This window comes from Dendropsophus ebraccatus, chromosome 5 (genome assembly GCF_027789765.1).
Source record: "Dendropsophus ebraccatus isolate aDenEbr1 chromosome 5, aDenEbr1.pat, whole genome shotgun sequence".
Classification (NCBI taxonomy): domain Eukaryota; kingdom Metazoa; phylum Chordata; class Amphibia; order Anura; family Hylidae; genus Dendropsophus; species Dendropsophus ebraccatus.
This window is the reverse complement of record NC_091458.1, coordinates 23,443,041-23,467,855: the sequence shown is the minus strand read 5'-3', so window position 1 is coordinate 23,467,855 and position 24,815 is coordinate 23,443,041. Positions and strand designations below refer to the sequence as shown.

Sequence of the window (24,815 nt, the reverse complement as noted above, 5' to 3'; positions counted from 1 at the left end):
CTGAGCTCCTGACTGAGCAGTACACCAGCTCCGGGCTCCGACCATCTCATGACCTGCACATACTACAGCAGATCCTTTCATCTGCTGCCACAATATCCCCAGCCCTGAACGCCATCCGCCAGGGCGCCACATTGTCAATACAAACAAGAGAATGCAAGTTACTATACATCAATAAGACCAATTCAAGGAACACCTTGAGGGGAGGCCGCTGCTCCCTGACGTCCACATGGGGATGGGATCTTTCTGAGGAAATTCTGCAGAGCTGGCTGTCATATGCTGCAGAGCTGAATTACAGCTAAAGTGTTACCTGTATTATATAGTATAATATAGGACTGCGGCTAGTACAGCCTGGCAGAGATCACCGTATATACTGTACTAAACTATCAAGTCTCCCTAACTGTGCGCCAGTATTGTGAGATATCACCTTGATGTATTCTCAGGATATTAGGTTGTATTCACACTTGCAAGGTTTTTATGAAGTAAATTGTGTTTATCCTATTACTTTTTGGGGGAAATTTCTGCAAAAAACCTTAGAGCACATTCACATTTCCATATGAGGGACAGATTAGTTACAGTTGGGCTCCTCTAGCCTGGATATAAGATGAGATACAGTTGGGCACCTCTGGCCTGGATACAAGATGAGATACAGTTGGGCTCCTCTAGCCTGGATACATGATGAGATACAGTTGGGTTCCTCTAGTCTGGATACAAGATGAGATACAGTTGGGCTCCTCTAGCCTGGATAGAGGATGAGATACAGTTAGGCTCCTCTAGCCTGGATACAAGATGAGATACAGTTGGGCACCTTTAGCCTGGATACAAGATGAGATACAGTTGGGCACCTCTGGCCTGGATAGAGGATGAGATACAGTTGGGTTCCTCTAGCCTTGATACAAGATGAGATACAGTTGGGCTCCTCTAGTCTGGATACATGATGAGATACAGTTGGGCTCCTCTAGCCTTGATACAAGATGAGATACAGTTGGGCTCCTCTAGCCTGGATACAGGATGAGATACAGTTGGGTTCCTCTAGCCTGGATAGAGGATGAGATACAGTTGGGCTCCTCTAGTCTGGATACAAGATGAGATACAGTTGGGCTCCTCTAGCCTGGATACAAGATGAGATACAGGGGGCTCCTCTAGCCTGGATACATGATGAGATACAGTTGGGCTCCTCTATCCTGGATACAAGATGAGATACAGTTGGGTTCCTCTAGCCTGGATAGAGGATGAGATACAGTTGGGCTCCTCTAGTCTGGATACAAGATGAGATACAGTTGGGCTCCTCTAGCCTGGATACAAGATGAGATACAGTTGGGTTCCTCTAGCCTGGATACAAGATGAGATACAGTTGGGCTCCTCTAGCCTGGATACAAGATGAGATACAGTTGGGCTCCTCTATCCTGGATACAAGATAAGATATAGTTGGGCTCCTCTAGCCTGGATACAAGATGAGATACAGTTGGGCTCCTCTAGCCTGGATACAAGATGAGATACAGTTGGATTCCTCTAGCCTGGATACATGATGAGATACAGTTGGGCTCCTCTAGCCTGGATACAAGATGAGATACAGTTGGGCTCCTCTAGCCTGGATACATGATGAGATACAGTTGGGTACCTTTATCCTGGATACAAGATGAGATACAGTTGGGGAAGGGTGATCTCCACACATCATCACACCAGCAGGAGGCAGTGTGTCCTCCCTACATCATCACATCAGCAGGGGTCAGTGTGTCCTCCTCACATCATCACAAAAGCAGGGGGCAATGAGTCCTCTCTACATCACCACACAGCAGGGAGCAGTGTGTCCTCTCTATCACCACACCAGCAGGGGGCAATGAGTCCTCTCTACATCACCACACAGCAGGGAGCAGTGTGTCCTCTCTATCATCACACCAGCAGGGGGCAGAATTGAGGCGCCTATCATGAGGCTCCATACTCCAATCCTTCTCAAACCCTAAACAGAACCTGTAGTCACTAAAAACAATACATCTCCAGTCCAACGCAGCCCAGGTTTCCTATTCATGACTCCACTACAAATAAAGGTAATGGTGGCTGCTGTCAATGGCAGGGCACGTAATGGGCACCATAAACCAGATTTCCTTCTGCTAAGGCCCTGGGGTAGGGAACCTTGGGTCTCCAGCTGTTGCAAAACTACATTTCTCATCATGCCTGGACAGCCAAAGCTAAAGCTTGTAGTTTTGCAACAGCTGGATGTACATTCGCTTTAAGTGTTACATATGAATAGAACGGCACTTGATTCTAATAGAGCTGTGTCACAGAGGCGGGGGTTTCCTCCCCCTGGGGGCAGGTCGGCCCACCTCCAGCGCTTCAGCCTGGGCCGGTGATCGGCAATGGACTGTGCCGTGCGCGAGAATCGGGCCATGGTTAAAAAAAAGGACTGTGACACCGCCTTCCCCGCGCCGCTGCCGTTCTATTCATATGCAACACTTACAACGAATGTACCTGATGGAGCATTCTCTTTAAAGGCTGCAGTCACACACAGCAGTTTTTGGGCCAAAACTAAGGGTCCATTTACACAGAAAGATTATCTGCCAAAGATCTGAAGCCAAAGCCAGGAATGGATTTGAAAAGAGGAAAAATCTCAGGCTTTCCCTTATTAACCTGATCTCTGTTTATAGTCTGTCTCTGGCTTTGGCTTCAAATCTTTTCCAGATAATCTGTCACATAATCTTTCTGTGTAAATAGACCCTTAGATTGCATTTAAAAGACAAGTCATGTGATTCTTTGATGATGTGATTTAAGGATTTCTATCATCTGTATTACTACCTCAAATCAGGACTCCACCGTGTTTCTGGTCACCTGAACTGACAGTCAAGCTGGGGCTTATGATAGTCATCAGGATGTGGTGGTAACATGGCCATGTAAAAGGCCGGCTCGGCAGTATTTGGCTCATTATTTTGCATCAGTCTTTGTAAGCCGAAACCAGGAGCGAACCTCGAGAGACCAAAAATGTAAGTGGAAAGATTTGTACTTCTTCATGTTCTTGGATCCACTACTCTTGGTCTTGGCTTACTAATACTGAGCCAAATGCTGCCATCTAAGACCAGCCTCTGAGCGTGTTCACACAGGACTGAAACCCTGCAGATTTTAATAATTATTTTCCATAGAGTCAAACGCCACAGCATTGCAGTCCTGTGTGAACATCACCTTAGGCTATATTCACACACACAGTGTAAAAATAAGTGCAAATAACGGCCGTTTATCATGTTCAAGTTCGTTAACAACGACCGTTATTTGCACTTATTTTTACATTGTGTGAACAGGCACTTAGGCCATGTTCACACATATTGCCGTCAGTATATTTTCTTTAACCAAAATCAGGAGTGGAACTGACCGGGGAAAATTATAATGGAAATATCTGCCCAGTTTGTTTTTTGAGTGCACTCCTGGTTTTAGTTTAAAAAAAGACTGACGGAATACTATGTGTGAACCTAGCCTTAGGCTGCATTTATCATAGTATTTTGGTCAGTAATATAAAACTGTCCAAAATACTATGCCACCTCTCTTTATAAAAAAACAAAAACAAAAAAATAAATAAATAAAAAAAAAATTCTAAATGTGATTCCCAGCAGTGATTTTATGAATGGAGTCCATCTCCGGGATCACATGCCCTCCTCGCTCTGCTCACTACATTAGTTCCACTTCTCATAGAGAGTTTAGCTACTTTGCTGAGGAATTATTGTTTTTGATCTTTTAATGAGAAAAACAAACATTTAATTAAGAAAAAAAAACAAAAACAATCACTTTGCAAAATTCAAAAATTTCAATTAAAAACCAAAAATGAAAGTTTTCATGAAAAGGAATTTCTTGGCATTCCTGTCAGTTCACATGAGTTAGTGCTAATGAGGGGAGGGGATTCACTGGGAGTGAGAGGAAAAGATGATATAAGCCTCACCATGTGATCAGGTCCATTAATAAGTGAGGAGAACAGAGCAGAACTTCCCGCCCGGGTGTGTTAAGCAGGGTTGAGAAGGAGGCGGTGGTGGACTTCAGGGGCACCAGGATGAGAAGTAGTAGTAGTACTGTGCTATTTGCAGCTGCTGTTCTGCTCTTAGTATTGCCCTCATCCTATGGACAGTTTCCAAGAGCATGTAGCTCCGCCGAGGTCCTGTTGAGTAAGGAGTGTTGCCCAGTTTGGACGGGAGATGGTTCTCCTTGTGGAGAAGCGTCTGGAAGAGGAACATGTCAAGATGTCGTTGTGTCTACCTCACCTTTGGGTCCTCAATTTCCCTTCAGTGGCATTGACGATCGGGAAAACTGGCCTACAGTCTTCTACAACAGGACCTGCCGATGCCAGGGCAACTTCATGGGCTTTAATTGTGGCGAGTGCAGATTTGGCTTCACCGGCACCAATTGTACAGTGCGAAGAACCATGATCAGGAAAGAGATCTTCAGGATGACTACGGCGGAGAAGGACAAGTTCATTGCCTACCTCAATCTGGCCAAACGCACCATCAGCCCGGACTACGTCATAGCCACCGGGACCTACGAACAGATGAACAATGGCTCCAACCCGCTTTTTGCTGACATCAATGTCTACGACCTGTTTGTATGGCTGCACTACTATTCCTCCCGAGACGCCTTCCTAGAAGGTGACCAGGTGTGGGCAAACGTTGACTTTGCCCACGAAGCACCAGCCTTTGTGCCCTGGCACAGGTACTTCTTGCTTCTTTGGGAGCATGAAATTCAGAAGGCTACGGGGGATGAGAACTTCACTATTCCCTTCTGGGATTGGAGGGATGCCAAGCAGTGCGATGTATGTACCGATGAGTTTTTTGGGGGAACCCACCCAACCAGTAACGTCCTCCTGAGCCCCGCCTCTTTCTTCTCGTCCTGGCAGGTAAGTGTCTTACATGACCGCTGTCTATATCAGTTTAAGTAATAACCCAATGGAAGACCAGAGACCATAAAAAATCCATGTCCATTGTGCCAAATGACAAACTCTGCTCTACTACATCTGAGGTGTCATCCATTGAATTATCCTAATAAGTAATTCATAGATCTGTTTGCTTCAATGGTTGTGTTCACATGTTGCAGTTTTATTGCGGTACTGCAGAGGTTTTACGGATGTGATGCAGTAACTGCAATGTGGAAACACATCCTAATCCTGAAAAAACTGAATCAAAACCTGCATATTTGAGTCAAGTGCAAGTGTGTCTAAGGGTTGCATTTTCCCAAGGAAAAAGACTCTTTCAGTCTTGATTGGGCGATTATAGAGAGGTAGTTCACGGATCTGTAATTTTATTTCTATAAAAAAAAATCTGTAAGTCTCACAGTACTTATCAGCTGCCGTATGTCCTGCAGGAAGCGGTGTATTCTTTCCAGTCTGACACAGTGCTCTCTGCTGCCACCTCTGTCCATGTCAGGAACTGTCCAGAGCAGGAGAGGTTTTCTATGGGGATTTGTTGCTGCTCTGGACAGTTCCTGACATGGACAGAGGTGGCAGCAGAGAGCACTGTGCCAGACTGGAAAGAATACACTACTTCCTGCAGGACATACAGCAGCTGATAAGTACGTTTTTTTAATAGTAAGTTACAAGTCTCTGGCAGTTGCTGGGATCAGTGTATTTGAAAGAATTTTTTTGTGAACCACCCCTTTAAAAGGGTTTTCTGGTCAATCTAGACTGATGAGCTGTTCACAGGATATCTCATCAGTTACTGACCGCCAGGGTACCTACACCTGACACACACTGATCCTGTTGCCATAGGCTTGCATTGATCTGTCCGTCTCATTTAACTGTTGGCTACTATCGCTCTAGATTCCCCTAACACTTGCTGCGTCTGACGCCGTGTTCATATTTCGTATTTCTGGTGCATTGCTTTGCCTAAATCGCTGAAAAATAGTACAGTTTTACAGCAATTGTGCAAAGCGTGGCCATATGGCACCATTTTTTGCAGTGACTTCACTTAAAGGGGTAGTTTAGTAAAAAAAAACCTTTCAAATCAACTGATCCCAGCAAGTGCCAGAGATGTGTAATTTACTTCTATAAAAAAAAAAATATCCAGTACTTATCAGCTGCTGTATGCCCTGCATGAAGTGGTGCATTCTTTCCAGTTTAACAGTGCTCTATGCTGCTACCCCTCTCCATGACAGGAACTATCCAGAGCAGTCACAAATCCCCATAGAAACCCCTCCTGCTCTCCAGACTGGATAGAATACACAATTTCCTGCAGGACATACAGCAGCTGATAAGTACTGGAGGAGTAGAGATTTTTTAAGACGTAAATTACAAATCTGGCACCAGTTGAGCTGTCAGAGCCTGCAAGCAGAAGGCTACAGCCGTCTTCTTCTCACCGGAGAACAGATCGCTCAGTACTTGTCCGTGATATGTCGGCAGTAGAGATGAGCGCAACTCACACGCGCTTAGGTCTGTCCAAACCAAAGTGTGCGGCATCTGATTAGTGGTGTGGAAGACGTTGCAGGCAGCTTTCGGACCACATCCAACTCCTTTAACCACTGCTAATTAAATATCACATGTCTCACTATCTCCCAGGTGTGCAGTGTAGTGTGGATTTCCCACGGGGGTGATTGCCTTGGGTGCAAAATCTGACAAGTAAGGGTATGTTCACATGTTCTGGACGGAACACGGACGTGGAATGTCTGTAACGGACTCTCCCCCGCCCAAGCAGCATCTGTGATAAGATGCTGGGAGCGGGGGAACTGTACAGATATGCGCCGCGCTGTAATGAAGCAGCCGTGCGGCACCTTTTATTACAGCACGGCGCATATCAGTACGGTTCCCCTGCTCCCAGCATTTGCTGCCCGGGCGGGGGAGAGTCCGTTACAGGCATTCCACATCCATGTTCCGTCCAGAACACGGAACGTGTAAATGCAGCCTAAGGGTATGTTCACATTGAGTAATTCCGCTGCGGAACCCCGCCTGCCTTAGTGTGCCATAGCCTTTCTATGGAAGAGTACGCGCTCCTCTGCTTCACATGGAACTGCCACTGCCGCAGCCTCACCCCCAGGGATCAATCTTCAGGTCGATAGGAGTTGATGTTGTCTGGGGGCAGGGTGGAGGGTGACAGGAGTGGTATCCCATAGTGGGCGTCCATGCTGCCATCTGTCTCTGCACTATGACCTGTCCTATTTTTTTGCACCACGGACAATATGAACGCACACTTAGGATTCAATGGGCCCTTAAATTGTCCGTGGTCGCAGATCCAGGACGTGTGAATAAGGCCTAATATATCCTCATTCCTGTGTCCGTATTACAGCCATAAGTCCCGGGCTAGGGATTAATGATTCTTTCACTTTGGGCCATTAGGCTCCTAAAAGAGGGGCTTCTTATATGGGTTCTATGGGGCGAGCTGAAGAGAGTTTTAAGGGTACGGACTGTACTCGCTAATACAGTACACAAAAGCATTTCTTATGAAGTGGCCGGTCCCATTTTAATGGGATTATGCAGGGTTAGAAAAACATGACTGCTTTCTTCAGCAAAAAACAGTGCCGCCCCTGTCCCTAAGCTGTGAGTGGTATTACAACTCTGCTCCATTCATGTCAATGGAACAGAGCTGGAAAGCCCTTACCCAAACTGGTGCAGCTATGTTTTTCTTTAAACCTGGAAAACCCCTCTAAACAGTGTTAGTCTCAAGGCAACGTGGCGTGCTTCTTTTCTTGGCCTTCATACATCATGTAGAGGACAGCTTAAAGTTATACAAATCACCAATATACACTTATTACTGGAAATGCTTATAAAGTGCTTTTTTCCCTGCACTTACTACTGCATCAAGGCTTCACTTCCTGGATAACATGGTGATGTCACTTCCTGGATAACATGGTGATGTCACTTCCTGGATAACATGGGGATGTCACTTCCTGACTCCCAGAGCTGTGCGGGCTGTGGCTGCTGGAGAGGATGATGGCAGAGGGATGCTCAGTGTCCCCCCAGTGCCCTGTGTCCCTCAGTGTCCCCCTGCCATCATCCTCTCCAGCAGCCACAGCCCGCACAGCTCTGGGAGTTGGGTTGTGACATCACAGTGTTATCCAGGAAGTGACATCACAGTGTTATCCAGGAAGTGACATCACAGTGTTATCCAGAAAATGAAGCCTTGATGCAGTAGTAGTAGTAGTAGCAACAGCAGCAGTAGTAGGGAAAAAGCATTTTATAAGCATTTCCCATAATATTTTTTTTTGCCAGACTTCTCCTTTAACCTTGGTCTTGTGAGTGTAGATGAGGCCCCTAGAACACCGCTAGGTATGCTGCCATGATGATTATAACTGCAAGTACTGGAAATGTATGTACTCCAAAGCTGCCTGAAGGCAAAAACCAGGCTTGCCAAGCACATACTTTAATCTGGAAGGGTGAGGAGGAATAAGCTGCTTAGACTCCTGGCGGGAACATATGGGAACAAGGTATCATACATTTGGAAATCATGCCTGATCCTCGTTTCTGCCACCGGAGGATTATTGGTGGGCCTCCAGTCAGCCAATCCAGACCAAATTGTTGGGCTCGGTTAAGTTTTGTCTGTGTATGGCCGTCTTTACTGGCTTATACCTGCGTCTGCTCTTCATAACTATAGCGATGTAGGTTGCGTTACAAAAGCCCTCATGTTTCGTAGACCTGAATCCAAGTGGTCGCACATATATTTATCTGGAGCATTTTGTATTCTATGTTTTTGTGGTTTTAGTCTCCATTGTTTTTTATCTGTTCACAGATTGTATGCAGTAATCCTGCAGAATACAATCGTCTGAGAATCATTTGCAATGGCACAAATGAGGGTCCCTTACTGAGGAGTCCCGGACGTCACGACCAAAGCCGGACCCCGAATCTACCCACCTCTGCTGATGTGGAAGCCATCTTATCATTAACAAATTATGACACTGGACCCATGGATCGTAACGCTAACTTCAGCTTCAGGAACGCTTTAGAAGGTACGCTTGTCCTGAATGTTTTTGCCGCTTAGTAATGACACTGCCATCTTTGTACACCTCTAGGGGGAGATTTATCAACATGATGTAAAGTGAAACTGGCTCAGTTGCCCCTAGCAACCAATCAGATTCCATGTAGCCATGGTTTCCAGGACTCCCTAGGGCAGTATCCAACTTCTTCGGTTACCCTTATTGAATGCTGCACGCTCAGGTTCGGACAAACATGAGCAAAGTTTTGGTGAGGATTCTAGGTTACCTCTCAGGGTAATGAGATATCGGGCATGTATATGGCAATTTTTCTAAATCTTCTTTTTTTTTTCTAGTGTAAAGAGACACTATTGCATTTTCTTATCATTTTTATTTATTTTATTTTAGAAATCAACATTTTTTAATTTTTTTATGTTTAAATGTTATACATATGGCCACTATGTCCTACTGTACTGCTCCCTCTGTGCTGATATTTGTTGTTTTCTAATAAAGAGACCAAACACAGGAAGTCCTGGTTCTTTGGTCGCTCACAGACATGGCTTGGCATTGATTGACAGCCATGTGTACGGAGTGGGAGAATTCCTCAATGCGCATGTATGCTGCTGCGTGTCCACATTCAGTAGCAGAGAATCCTGTAGGTGCTTGCACTGTATGGTCAGCTCTCCTGTCACACAGCACCAAAACCTCTGTAACCAAACAGTGACATTATACTGACTGAATTGTTACATAACAAAGAGCATTGTCTGCTGGTAAGCATGCATATAATTAATATAATATAGGCTAATTTCTATTATTAGGAAAGTTAATCATCACAATCCCTGAATAATAATTTTCATTACAGTGCCTCTATAATTTTAGTCAATCAAGGCACCATACCTAATAATTCCATATAATACTGTATCTCCTAGTGCAAGATCACCTGACCCTTCATGGCTAAGGACCCTAGCAATGCTTATTTGCCCAATAATCAGCCATGTTAAAGGATCAGTGATCAGCAGACAAACAACTTAATCTTTTGTATACCCATGTAAATTATCAGCTGTATACCTGATGTGCAGCCAACAATATGTTGAAGTGGCAGCATGAATGATGGTGCCGCGTTACAGGGCCAGAGTGTATGTGGTTAAATTGACCGTTGCGGCCACACACCTTATCAATGTCACTCCTATGAGAATGACGACTATGAAATTTTTGTTGCAATAAGGAAAATAAAAATATTAAAGTGCAGTCACTGATCTAAAAATTTTTGTATGTTTTTGCTTTTTCTCTAGTAATATTTATCTTGTGCTCTTAGGTTTCGCTAACCCTCGGAGTGCGGTTGTAATACGCGGCCAGAGTAATATGCACAATTCCCTGCACGTCTATATGAACGGCTCCATGTCCTCCGTTCAGGGATCTGCTAATGACCCTATTTTTGTTCTTCATCACGCATTCGTTGACAGGTGAGGCTTCGGATGTACTTATACAACATCATAAATAACAATCCCAGGCAGCGCCTGTACCCGGCTCCATCAAGGTGACGCCATGACGCCACTTTGTCCTGAAATTCTAGGTCACGCTGCAATATGCCGAGTGATATGAATATGAAAATGTTAAAGACTCCGGGAAGAATATAGCTTTATGTAAAGCAAAACCTGAAAATATGGAAAGTTACAGTGGGTGGTACGCCACGCTATGTTTCTGTATCATGCCATGGTATAATACTGTACATAGCGCCCCCTACCTCACATTTACCAGATCAGATACTGAATGTCCAGCAAATGGGACAGACTTGTGAGCAATGATGCATATAGTCCTGTATGCATCATTGCTCATCCTATAGCCAGAACTGTGATAGCCTGGTGTACCACTACACAATATTGGTTTGTTAAATCTGTGCAAATGATTATTCTTCTTTAGGCTACAACTAAATTATTAACATTTTAAGTGGTTAAAATTGAGGTTCTGTCCCCAGGAGCACCCCCACAATGCCCACTTCTTGGTGCAGTTTGCCTGACCAATGCCCTTTCCTTGGTCTAGTACATTGGATTGTCATGCCAAAATCGGATTGCTGACTAAGGTGCCCTTTTATATGGGTCAATTATCGGCAAAATATGTTACTAGAAATGCTCCTTCGGGCGATATTCTGCCCTTGTCAGCTGGAGGGGTCGGAAAATGCCTTGTCCGCATTTGATCACATTTTTGGTGCAGCCGCACAAAAAAACAGGGGATATACGGCCCACAGAAATATATTTGAATGGCCGCACAAATGTTACAGTGATCATTAGTGTGGCCTGATAGCGCAATTGATCGTACTTTCTAAAGGCCCTGCAAATGAGTGCTGAACTCTCTAATTGGCACTTGTTTGCCTCCATAACTTAGAGGGATAAAGGAAAAATAAGAGATTGGGGGGGATCCAACATCCATACCCCCTGCCAATCTCCGTATGCCGCTCCACCGGGCTTCTTTTTATGAATTGAGTTGCAGGTATGGCACGTGACCGGCAGCTCTATTCGTTCCTATGGAGCCACCGGAGAGAGCTGAGTAAGTTGGAAGAGTGTTTACTCTGCTCCCTCTAGTGGCTGCACAGGAATGTACGAACCCGAACCCCAAAGAAGCAGGGGGGCCCGATACGGAGATCAGTAGGGTATGGAGTTCAGACCCCCCACGGTCTCTTACTTTTGCCCTATCCTGTGGTTAGAGGAAAAGTAAATTTCTCCTGGACATCGACTTTCATGACAATCTGGACCCATATTCTACATATACGAGACTCTCATTTTATACCTGTATCTGAATTCCATGAATATACACTATTGGGTATTGTATTGCAGACTTGTGAAAAAATTCCAGAATACAGTGGTGTGATGAAATACATTTGTATAGTGTATGGATAACAATGCAGAATTATTCAGTTAGATATTGAATCTACATCAACTATGGGTTTGGATAAGGACCATTGGGGCTCCCCTTAGTAATAAGAGCTCTGTTCAGGTTGGATACCCTTATTGCCAGGCCTGGCTCCATTGATTTAATTAAGCATTTCAATCTTCAGACGGGGGGAAATTGTCAGTTATTGGATTGGAGGGGGGGGGTAGTTGAGATGATGCCACATGAAGCACTGGGATAGTGGTTAATACGCAGTGCTTATAAAAAAAAAAATTAGCAGATGGTATGTATATGACCTTCCTACAGTACATATAGTGCCCATCAACTATATTATGGTGGTGCTGCATCTCACCAGCACTGTGAAAGCCATAGCGCAGCCACTGTAATACCTGCAAAAAAATTTTTTTATAGCCTATATACAATGTTATGGAAGGGTTACCTGTGGTTCTCCCCCTTACACATTTTTTAGTTAGGGAATGAACCCACTAAGACTGGTTTACGTTAGCCTTTTTTGCTTCCATATTAGTCACAAGTCTTGACCCCATTGCAGGTTTGATGACTAGAGATGAGCGAACCTCTAGCATGCTCGAGTCAATCCGAACCCGAACTTTTGGCATTTGATTAGCGGTGGCTGCTGAAGTTAAAGCCCTAAGGCTATGTGGAAAACGTATATAGTCATTGGCTGTATCCATGTTTTCCAGACAACCTTAGAGCTTTATCCAAGTTCAGCAGCCCCCGCTAATCAAATGCCGAACATTCGGGTTCAGATCGACTCGAACCCAAACCCGGTTCGCTCATCTCTATTGATGACCTAAACCCGGCCAAAGAGTGCGGTCATCATACCCAAGGTCTGATTGATTATATGATGTATCTTCTCCCACTTCATGATGCGTCGAACGCCTCCAGCTCAGTAATATTTTTCACAGACTCCTTTGTTCCCCGGAAAGCTCAGCTGACTGGCAGAAACTTTGGTTCACTCAATGGCATCAGTCACCGCGATCTAAGAACTGGCATGAAGCTGAACATTTTCCGCCGTACTGAAGTCTCTTCCCCATTTACATAATACACGTCCCTTGCTGATTCTGCATGATCAGTTTGCTAACACACGGTTCTCTCCGGACCCACATAGAGACGGCTGACAATATTTCACATGAGAGACACCAGTTAAAATGGGAATTGCTCCACTCCCTAAGACGCTTGATACGGTAAATAATGAGCGGTTAGTAAAGATATTGTTTTCCTCCTCGCATTATGTAGACCTGTCTCAGTTCTCTATTGGGACCATTTTTTTCTCTCTCTGTGCAGTGGAAAGATGGTTCTAGGCTATAGACCAACCTGCGACTATAACAGACCGAGCAGATGGTATTGCAGAGACGGTTGTTTGTTACTCCGGGGAAGAATATTGTTATCAGTGGTGAGGCTGATGTTCAGGCTGGTACAAACCCATTTCTACAGCTAGACTTACCTGGCTCCGTCTATGGTCCAGTCTCTTTGAAGCAACAATGGGCATTTCGGGTCCAGCAGTAGACCACTTTGGAGTTCTCGCTTGTCACTATGGTCTACAAGGTCTAAGCCAGATCCTACCAGAGTTATTATATTTAACCTAAACCTGAAAATTTCTTTTGTTATGAAGATTTATGTTCAGGGAATGTGGCTGTGTCTTATTGCAGTATATGCCTTTTACGTTTTGTGTCTAACTACTATTGTACATAAGAGTTGACGGTTTCAGAATTTAGATGTATGTCTAGGTTCCCAGATATTTTGTAGAGTGTAGATAGTGCAAATTTTTTTCTTTATGTGTAACCTTAGTTAACCATTGCAATGTGGAGGAGTAACATGTAGGAGATGCCAAACGGTTTGGGTTCGGCCACATTCTCCAAACCCGAACGTTGTTGCAAAAGTTGAATGCAACCTTAGGGTAGGTTCACACCATGGAACCCGAGTGGAGACTTTCCGACGGATTCCGTAGCTCGTACCCATTCACAGCCGCGTGCCTCTCAGCCCATATCATAGACACCATTCTATGCATGGGCAGGTTCTGCATTCTGCCGAAAGAATTGACATGTCAATTCTTTCAGCTGATAGCGGAATCGGGCCACTCATAGAATGTTGTCTATGGAGCCGAAGGAAAGCCGCACGGCCATGAACTGGTACGAGCTACGTAATCCGTCGGAAATTCTCCGCTTTGGTTCCGTAGTGTGAACCTAACCTTAGAGAGTTCTGTAAAAATGGATACAGCCTATGGCTTCTGATTGTATCCATGTTTTCCAGGGCTCCCTAGGGCTGCATCAGACTTAGCCAGGTACAGAGCATTTAGGTACAAAGTACATTGCTGAACCTAACCCGTTTGGCGTCTCTGCTAAACACTGGTAACGTGTCATGGTTCTCCAAAGTGATGGGATCAAGAGTTTGGCACTGGCTGGTTAGTGTTATTTTTTTTCCTCTAATACAGTCGGAAGATTATAGAGGACTTTCTCCGGTGAGATGGATTCATTACTATTCTGATTCTTCCTAACTAAAACTGGTATGGTTGTGTTTGTTGGGCAGGTCCACCATATTTGTAGCCATCGGCATCTCCAACAAGTGTTGGGTAATGTGGGGCACCATTTGCGTTTGTTCCATCTGAAGTTATGCTCCCGGGACAGATGAAATTCAGCAACATTTATCGTAAAATCCCCACAATGCACAATGATCTCTATCCATCGACTTCATTATGTGTCTATGCGGCTACTAGACAGAGGATTTACAGCTGGGAAGTGAAGCGCACTATCACATACTTCTCCCCACTCTATTGCTGGGGTCTCAGCAGTGAGACCCCAACTGATCAATATTTTTGACATGTCAGAAGTTTTTCTACATGGCCGATGGTACGATTAAACCTAAAAATCCTAAGTAACCATGGTAGAGAATCTATATAATTGCTTCGAAGGAAATAACATGTCAACCAAAGGTTTACACATATATAACTGGATAAATAACAATAATTGCCTATAGTAATAACCTTGTCCTTCATGTTTCTCTTAAAGAACATCTTCCCATTAGGCAATGTAATCACAGACTCATTTAGTAAGAGTTGATTTGTAATTGTAATAAGTTATATAAAAAAAATTCTGAACTGCTTCGTGACCTGGGAAAAAGCACACTATAGAGATATGGTCAGTAAATGCAAGAAGAAATAGCTTCATTTTATAGTTGTTACCTCCTATATTGTTGTGCATAGTATTGCCAAGTATGTGAACCCGTATATAGTGTACATTATATTACTGTAACTTGTTTTTTTTTTCCCTCTTTTGTGCCGTCCTCATTGTTTTTCTCCCCATTGGTTTGCCCATGGCTTTGGCTCCAGTGAATGTATCCCCCTTGCTCGCTTCCTTGGTGGGATGTTTGACCTCTTGGCACTGCTAGCCCAGTATGTAGGGGAAGAAATCCCCTAAGAAGTTTGGGGCCTAGATTGGTAAAAGGTGGAGTTGAATTGTAATAACACACACAACCTGGTAGCAGGGGTGGTGCTGTTTGTGCAAGAAAGTGGCTGTGCTTTTTTTTTCTAATCCAGGCTAACCCTTTTTAAGTTAATATTCCTACCTACAGTACCTCATAGCATACCTAGAGGGCTAAGTAGGAGCAAGGTTGCCGATGTGTAATATGATCACCACTTTGACCTCAGAAGAGATCAGTGAACATCAGGACACCCTTCAGCAGCAAGCTATCCTACTTCAGATTAGAAGAAATCCAGAACCTAGAATTTAATGTCACAATGTGGACTAGTAGCAGTGACTTTCTTGTAGTAGGAGTTGACTCAGAGGCTCTTGGAGATCTGGACAGTAGGTTCAGAGGCACTGGAGGTAAAAACTTTTCCTTTGGCATGAACATTTGAGACTAGAAATTACTTTCTTCCCTCAGTTTAAGCTTAGAAGCAACATGAGGCTAAATCTTGGTCCTGGAACAATTTATTTTTGTGTCTCTCCCTGGCTATACTATACTTATCCCTTGGACTCCCCAGCAGGAGCTCATCTAGCAGACATGCTCTAGCCAAAGACAGACTCGGACTGGTTTAGGTCCATGCCTTCCATGATACCAGGGGGCTGGACTAGGGATTAGGCTTTACTAGAAGCTTCTGTGAGCTCCTATCGGCTTCCTCTGTTACTGTGTGTGTTATTATAAGACATTCTATTTCTTTTTTTCAGCATATTCGAGCAATGGCTTAGAAGACATCAGCCATCAGTTGATGTTTATCCAGAAGCCAATGCACCGATCGGTCATAACCGTGGATACTACATGGTGCCATTCATCCCCCTATTTACCAATGGAGAATTCTTTGCCCCATCAAGAGATTTGGGATATGATTATGACTATCTAGCAGAATCAGGTACGGAGATTTATGGCTTACAAAATGTCAGAATTTTTATAACTTTTTTTTTTTTTTTAAGACTTTCATATTTAAATTTGACTCTTATCACATATTTAACATGACACCCCCTAAATGATTTTTTGCTTTCCCTTACCTTCCTCAATGTACTCCATTTTTTGTACACAAACTGTGCAGAGGGGTGGTGCTATTTTTTAAGAGAAATGTCTCTAACATGTCAAATGTTTTAGCCGGGACACTTTGACATATCCCCTCCATTGTGCGTCATGAAATAAAAAGTAGAGATGAGTGAACTTTGAGTATGTTGGAAGATATTGTGGGAGATTTATCAAACATGGTGTAAAGTGAAACTGGCTCAGTTGCCCCTAGCAACCAATCAGATTCCACCTTTCATTCCTCACAGACTCTTTGGAAAATATAAGGTGGAATCTGATTGGTTGCTAGGGGCAACTGAGCCAGTTTCACTTTACACCATGTTTGATAAATCTCCCCCAATTGTCTTGGCACATAACCCCAAATCATATTTTTAAGTCTATTTAAAGGGATGTTCTCATCTGGGGTAGCTATGCCCTAACCACAGTACGCACATAATGGGGAATAACTAAGATATTAAAGGGGGGGTTCAACCAACGGGGAGAGGTGATTTTAATCCCAGATACCCTTTCAAATGTTAAACTTTAAAACATTGACTTGAACGAAAGCTATCTGAAGTGGGTGGCAGTATAGAGCAAGTTCTTTTTATTTTGAAGGAGAGATACTTTGTAAACAGTGTAGAAGAGCAGGGAAAATTGCCGCCAGACGAGTAAAACTCAAGCATACTTGAATCTTGAATCTGTCCAAATCTGAGATGTTGGCATTTCATAACTGGTGTCAGAAGAAGTTGGATGCAGCACTAGAGAGTCCGGTTTTCCAGGCATCCACCTTCTTCAGCCACCAGTAATCATATGCCAAATGATTGGGCTTGGATGGGCTAGAGCATGCCCACGTTTTGCTCCTCTTGTGGTGACTGTTCTAAAAAATAAAATAATTGGGCTGTTTCCCTTCTCTCTCCCAACATCTGCAGAGTCGGGAGGCTTCCATACACATTAGATGATTGACCAGACCTGTCAAACTCCTATCTCTTGTGTATGGCCAAGTCCTACTGATTAGTTTCTTTCCGATCTTGTGTATCTGTCCTACAACACCCCCATTCTTCTAAAGCCGGGTTTACACTTGCCAATCCGGCGGCATTTCTCTCCGGTGCAGTAGAAAAGTGCTGGAGGGAAACGCATCTTTAAACTGATCCCTTAGATTTAAATGGGACAGTTTAAAGCATCCGACGTGTTTAAAGGGGTAGTGCGGCAGTAACAATTATTCACAAAATAACACAGATTACAAAGCTGCTGCTCTTGTCACGATTGTTTTTTCTTTTCTTTTTTTTTTTAAGCTGAAAGAGTTTGCAGTAAGCAGGTAGTCTGGAAATCTGCCCAAATTTAATTAAAGCATTTAGTCTTGTGTATCATTAGAAGGCCCTTGCAACATAATGAGGCCTCAGCCGATAGAAGCTCTCAAGTAGAATTTCTTCTGGGTTAGAAACTCCTTAAGTTGATGGGGAAGAATCACTCGCTGCCAATAAGGGCTCGGTGTATTTCTCAGCAAGCCGCACTCCCTGTTATAAATTTCTGCATATCTTTTTTGGCATTTAAAGCTTGATTGACGGGGGAGGGGGGGAGATAGCGTCCGTATATACTCAGGACAATGGTAATTACAGCGATTTTATTCATGGCTAGTTTTATTGGGACCATTAATTCTACAATGTTATAGGCTTCATAGCAGATTCTGGGTTTTACGTGTTCTTCATCTCAATGAGGTTCCATCTGCGGCATATCGTTGCTGAGGTTCATTTTGTATGCGATTGAAGGGAAGAGACACATCTTATCTAGCTCATGTATTGAAGACATGAAATCCTCTCCTGAAAAACAAAAAGTCTGTCTCCGAAGACTACTAAAATCTAGGTGACTTGTTACATGAGATAAACGTTGAGCCTTGGGGTTAGAAATTTGACTACAGTGTCTTATATATCAAATTTTTTCATATATATTTATTTAATATTTTTGGAGTTTTTTTTAACCCTTTTTCCTTTGAGTAAGGGGCAAATGGTGTTAGCTATGGTTCCTTATTAGAGATGAGCAAACCTGGAGCATGCTCGAGTAGATCCGAACCCGAACTTTCGGCATTTGATTAGCGGTGGCTGCTGAAGTTGGATAAAGCCCTAAGGCTATGTGGAAAACATGGATATAGTCATTGGCTGTATCCACGTTTTCCAGACAACCTTAGAGCTTTATCCAAGTTCAGCAGCCCCCGCTAATCAAATACCGAACGTTTGGGTTCGGATGGACCCGAACCTGGTTCGCTCATCTCTAGTCCTTTATCCCAAAGTGGCATGTATAGAAAGTACAGAATGTTAAAAAAAAAAAAAATTTGCTTCTAGCTCTGTTCACTTGAGCCATATCTCTGGCATAAAGCTTACTGGTAGGGCTGGCACCACACCGATCTGATGACTGAATATAGGTCACCAGTAAATTTTGCTTAGGAAACCCATTCGAGACTGGTATAGGAAATGCTAATCTTGGCAGACTTTGGCAAAAAAAAAAAAAAAAAAATTGGGCTACAGGCGGGGGGTTTATAATAAACAAACTCTTTTTACCTCTCCCTGTGCCCCCGCTTGGGACTGATTTTCCCCCGACTTTCTGTTGTTGTCACAACCTGGGCGAAAATACCTGGTGTCCCATCCCAGTCACTGGCTGGCTGAGTGGGGGGGTCATTCATTAGCCGGGATCGTGATGTTGCAGCAGTTAGGTATTGTTATTTGTTATTTGTTATGATTTTTATTAATAATAATGATGATAATAATAATGTGTTGTTTTTTTTTATACTTTTTTTTTTTTTTTTTTTTTTTTTCAACAAGTTTCAAAATGTCATTGAATTAAAAGGATACTCCATAGGACAAAGCATGACCAACAGTTATACAAATAAAATAAAATAAAGTTTTACTAGTATCTATCTATCTATCTATCTATCTATCTATCTATCTATCTATCTATCTATCTATCTTTCTGTATGTATGTAGTGTCTTCCAGCACTTATCAGGTGCTGTATGTCCTGCAGGAAGTGCTGTATTCTTCCCAGACACAGTGCTCTCTGCTGCCACCTCTGTCCATGTCAGGAACTGTCCAGAGCAGGAGAGGTTTTCTATGGGGATTTTCTACTGCTCTGGACAGAGACATGGAGAGAGGTGGCAGCAGAAAGCACTGTGTCAGACTGGAAAGAAACAGCACTTCCTGCAGGATATAAAACAGCTGATAAGTACTGGAAGACTTGAGGTTTGTAATATACTTCTGTTAAAAAAAAACTTAAAAACATTTTTCCCTCCAGAGTACCCCTTTAAATGAAGTTATATACAGTTAAGAAGACTTGTGTAATTCTAGGGGGAGATTTATTAAAGATGGCGTAAAGTAAAACTGGCTCTGTTGCCCCTAGCAACCAATCAGATTCCACCTTTCATTCCTCACAGACTCTTTGGAAAATGAAAGGTGGAATCTGATTGGTTGCTAGGGGCAACTGAGCCAGTTTCACTTGATAAATCAACCCCCTAGTCTTTTAATTCGTGTGCCTTGGCTCCTTCATCCTATAACGCTTCTCACAGTCCTATTACATCTCCCAAACCCTTTAGCATGTAAGAACGGGGTCAATAGTGTTTGTGCTGATACAGACATCCACACATAGATCATAAGCTATTGATACACCAGGAAGATAAATGAGATGCGTAGAACATAGGATTTTAAGATGCCCAGGGGCCCCTATTATGGTTGTCTTAGACCACAGATCTCCTGTAAATAAGGCGGTCAATAGAAGAGGTTTGCATTATTGGACTGCATTGATATATGAAAGTTTGTTTGACCAAAGAAGAGAATTTGTATTAAAACTCCAATCGGGATCAATACAGCACATTAAATATGACCTAATAATTCTGGTGTTCCTTCCAATTGTATCTCGTATCCGTGACCCTGAATTGACTGCACATCAATGAAGGTGACATTTGTAACCATTGTAAAGACGACCTGTCCAGGATGTAAAGCTTATAGAATTAAATAGGATTTATATCACAGTAGTGTACTGTACGCAGCGTAGCTGTCTTCTGCTTAATTGTTTCTTCTCTCAAAACCAATGGAAACACTTAGGGTTTGTTCACATGGGGCAGATGTACTGCAGATTTTCTGTATAGATGTGTGGGTAAGTGATGGGTTAAAGAGACTCTGTTCCCAAACATTGGTGATGCAGTTACTGTCCCATGACCCAGGATGTAACTGTAATTGATAGATCTGGTCTGTGGCAGAACAGAGTAATACAGCACTGATCAAATGGATCAGTGCTCTTATTATATAAACTGCATTGATCTCAAGCTTTTTTTCATGAATAAAAAATCCCCTCCCCTATTAAAAATTCAAATCACCCCCCATTTTCCGTTTTACAAGTAAAAATAAACATATTTGGTATCACTGCATGCGTAATTCCTGATCTCGCGTAAGTGCAAAAACCCGCCAAACTGCAAAATTGGAGATTTTTATTTTATATTTTGTCACATCAAATCCAGAAAAAAATTGTAATAAAAAGTGATCAAAAAGTTGTATATATGCAAGCAAGGTACCGATAGAAAATACAGATCATACTACCAAAAAATGACACCTTTCACAACCCCATAGACCAAAGGATAAAAGCGTTATAAGGATGGGAATAGAGCGATTTTAAGGAACATTTCAAATTTTTTAAAAAGTTTTAATTTTTTAAAAGCCATTAAATATAATAAGTTATACAAGTTACATATCAGTGCTATGGCCTTTTACGAGGAGAAAGAAATGAAAGCACAAAAACTAAAATTCACCCGGTCGCCAATCTGACACAGGGCTGTAAGTTTTTTAGGACAATAACTGCATCACCTGCGGAACAGACCCCAGGACAGATCTTGGATTAATAGCAGCTATCTCATGGTACAAGCGGTTTGGGGGGGTCAGATTGTGGATACAGAGTCGCTTTAATGATGCACAACAAAGAATATACAAAGCCACTCTAACTACCTTTTCAAGGTTACCTTTCCTTCAAGTTTAGAATGTCATTCCAACTATGACTGGGGATATAAGCCAAACAAGAAACCAGCAGAAAGAAGGATTACCTATCTGTGGGCAGCTGTTTGGTGGGTTATTGGCCCTCCGTACAGAGCAGGGTGTTGGCTGGCTGTTGGGAGCCTATCATATTGGGGTAGCAGCAAAATCAGACTGGGCTTCCTAAGGCCCACCAAGGAATTTAATTCTAGGGACCCAGCCTACATACACCAGATATTACCAGTGCCAAACCTTTCATATTACTATAAGGAATTTTGCACAGAGCTGGGTATGTGTCCAGCGATGCTAGCTCACTGCTAGTACCTTGTTAGACACTCTATGCCAGTGCTTCTCAATTCCAGCCCTCAGGCCTCACCAACAGGTCATGTTTTGAGGATTTCCTTAGTATTTCACAGGTGATATAATTATACTCAGTGCATCAGGTATTATCACAGGTGTCTTTGTATGGGATATTCTCAAAACATGACCTGTAGGTGAGGCCCGAGGACTGGATTTGAGAAGCACTGCTCTATGCAAACAATATAGCGTGCCACTTAGGTTTCTAAAAAGGAAAAGACCCACGAAACTAACAAATCTAAGGCAGGCAGGGGAACAAAATAAAGAAAAGGCATACTTACCAGTCCATGTTCCCCGTAGAGCTTCCTTAATTCCAGCTGCAACCTTACGTACTCTGCTGATGGTGTGCCTGCTCCGCCAATCAGCGATTGGGGCAGGACACCACTGCAGTCATTGACTGGCTGGGCAATCCATCAGCTAAGTACGTAATGTTGCAGCTGGAGGAGTTGGTGGCGTGACTTACACGGAACTCGGCTGAAAATGACTTCCAGTAGCTGTGGGAGAGACCCAAGAGTGGTGCTATAACGGCACAGGGACTGGTAAGTATACTTTCTTTATTATCTTTACGCACCCCCATACGGGTGACAGGTGTGTGCAGCAGTGCTGGCAGATTAGATGGCGATCTAGAGCTGGTAAAGAGGTAGGGCCCACCGGGGAATTCTCCAGTTCCCCTGTAAGCCAGTCTGAGCCTGGGTAGCATCTATCTACAGATGGGTAACCTTTCCTTCTGAAGAGGGAGCCTGACTGGGGGTATTAATCCATGCCAGAAATCTCTCCAATATTAGGTTAATAAAGGTTACTGTCTGTAGACAGCTATTACCCCGATAACGATAGGCTCCCAACACCCTGCTCTGTACAATAAGGCCCAAAATAGCTGTCTAAAGAAAGGTATTGTTTCCTTCTGGAAAGATTCCTGGCTTGGCATATATCCCCAGCAGAGTTGAGTGAACTTAAAGCATGCGTGCAGCATTTGATTAGCGGTGGCTGCTGAAGTTGGATGCCGCCCAAGGGAGTCCTGGAAAACCTGAGCGTGCTTTAAATTCACTCATCTCTTATCCTCAGTCATGTTCCAATACATCCAGTTGGAGTGAATCACTAACTTGAAAGGAAAGCTACCTTGATAAGGTGGTGTGAGAACTTCTTTACATATCATTCTTTTCAGAATTCTCAATGGATCATGAATGGCCTGCAAGTCTCCATACATCTTTGACTGTCTCCTCTGCATTTCAGGTCAATTCATATGCAGCGTGTGGATGAGATTTGTTAATCTCTCACCTGCTTTGCTGGTACTTTAATACATTGTGGATAACTTCCCAGGCTGAAACTCCACAATACATCAATCATGTAGCATTGGTGACTAAAGGGTTCTTATACATTAGGGATGGGAGAACCTGTGTCCCTCGTGCTGTTGCAAAACTACAATTCCCAAAGCTTTGGCTGTCTAGGCATTAGGAAAATTGTAATTTTGCAACAGCTGGAAGGCCACAGATCCCTCCATCCCTGTTATACATGATAAAACTGTGATCAGAAGAAGGATATTCCCTAAGTCTCCTGTAGGATTACCCTACTATTGTTTATGGGACAGACAGTAACAGCCTGGTAGTACCATAGACAATGCATGGAGCGATAGCCGCAAAGATGCACTACTGCTTTATCCACACAGGAGACTCCAAAGACCATGTTTTTGGCTGGGAGTTCCAGTGGTCACATGCCCAGGGATCATACATTTATCACCTACCCTTTAGACTGTTACATGTACAGTAATACAGCATTTTTATTTGTAAACCTTATCAAATCGCATCTCACAGAATGCGCTATCTGTGTAATACACTATCTGCACCATGTAATGCTTTCAATCACCTGTGGTGGCGCTGCAGAGCGATTTAAACACTTCCAGGTTCGCCCACAAATTACAGCAAAATGACACCCTGTGATCAGTACATTTTTAGTAAAACCATCTAAACCTAAAGTGACTTTCCAAAGCAGAAAAACACTTTAAGTAAATTTTTGATTGACTGCAATCTGAACAGCTTTTCCTTTTTTCAGACTCCATTGAAGATTTCTTGTTACGCTATCTAGAAGAAGCCAGACAAATCTGGCCGTGGCTTGTGGGTGCAGCGGTGGTCGGAGGTCTCATTTCCGCTCTGATTGCAACAATTGTGAGTCTGGCGTGCCGGCGGCGGAGGAGAAGAGGGGTCCTAGAGGAGACTCAGCCTCTCCTAATGGAGGCCGAAGATTACCAACGCACATACCAATCTAATCTATGATGTGAGAGCGACCAATGAATCCTCTGATTATTACTACACATCCTTTTAAATGGGACTGTTCTCCCCCTCCCCAAGATAATGTGTGTAACAGTACACAGCTCCATGTAACCGACAGGGTGCAACACCCAAGGTGCAGGACATATTACTGTGGCTGCAAGATTTTAACATTTAACCCTTTTTAAAAATTTACCTAAGTTGTCCTTTAGCTTGGACAGGGAAGGGTTAATAAGGTACATTTCAGTATGTACTTTATAAGATATATACTGCTGAGTGCGACATGTCCCGCATACCTCTATTATATGTATAAGGCATATATGTCAATTGTCATTTTTGGCCAAACAATGCCCATCCAATAAAAAGGGAGAAATCTAGTCTTGTCTGTGTGTGTGTTTTATATGTAAGATTATTGGAGTTGTCCAATTTGTGCAGCTATTTATTGTGTCTAATACCACATTTATTGCTTGGCTAACCTGACTATAACCTGCATGACAAAATAATTATCATCTTGTACATAGGGGGCATTATTATAGTAATTCTTGTATAAGACTATGTCAATTATAATAGTGCCCCCATGTACAAGAATATAACTGCTATATTACTTCTCCATATATAAAAGAATATAACTACTATAATACTGCCCCCTATATACAAGAATATAACTACTATAATACTGCCTCCTATATACAAGAATATAACTACTATAATACTGCTCCCTATATACAAGAATATAACTACTATAATACTGCTCCTATATACAAGAATATAACTACTATAATACTGCTCCCCCTATATACAAGAATATAACTACTATAATACTGCTGCTATATACAAGAATATAACTACTATAATACTGCCCCCTATATACAAGAATATAACTACTATAATGTACAAACAAAAAGAATGAAAGATACGTGCACTCACAAATGTAGTGTGCCGCTG

The 24,815-nt window shown here is 42.9% G+C and overlaps 1 protein-coding gene across 2 annotated transcripts; it reads left to right on the top strand.

The window, feature by feature from the left end:
* The first annotated feature begins 1,891 nt into the window (after positions 1–1,891).
* TYR (tyrosinase) lies at positions 1,892–24,232 on the top strand. 2 transcript variants are annotated; one of them, XM_069971998.1, is made up of 6 exons: positions 1,892–2,045; positions 4,261–4,864; positions 8,682–8,898; positions 10,178–10,325; positions 15,933–16,114; positions 23,656–24,232. In XM_069971998.1, the coding sequence occupies exons 2-6, from the start codon at positions 4,331–4,333 to the stop codon at positions 23,874–23,876; spliced, it is 1,302 nt and encodes a 433-aa protein (XP_069828099.1). In that variant the 5' UTR covers positions 1,892–2,045; positions 4,261–4,330; the 3' UTR covers positions 23,877–24,232. The 2 variants fall into 2 exon arrangements, with proteins under 2 accessions (XP_069828099.1, XP_069828098.1); XM_069971997.1 differs by lacking the exon at positions 1,892–2,045 and having other exon boundaries at positions 3,843–4,864.
* The last annotated feature ends 583 nt before the right edge of the window (positions 24,233–24,815 follow it).

Bases quoted from the DNA above. Each gene is read 5' to 3' on its own strand.
- TYR (XM_069971997.1), top strand. From the start codon at position 4,028: ATGAGAAGTAGTAGTAGTACTGTGCTATTTGCAGCTGCTGTTCTGCTC. The intron at 4,865-8,681 runs GTAAGTGTCTTA...ATCTGTTCACAG, and splicing joins CTTTCTTCTCGTCCTGGCAG to ATTGTATGCAGTAATCCTGC. The intron at 16,115-23,655 runs GTACGGAGATTT...TCCTTTTTTCAG, and splicing joins TGACTATCTAGCAGAATCAG to ACTCCATTGAAGATTTCTTG.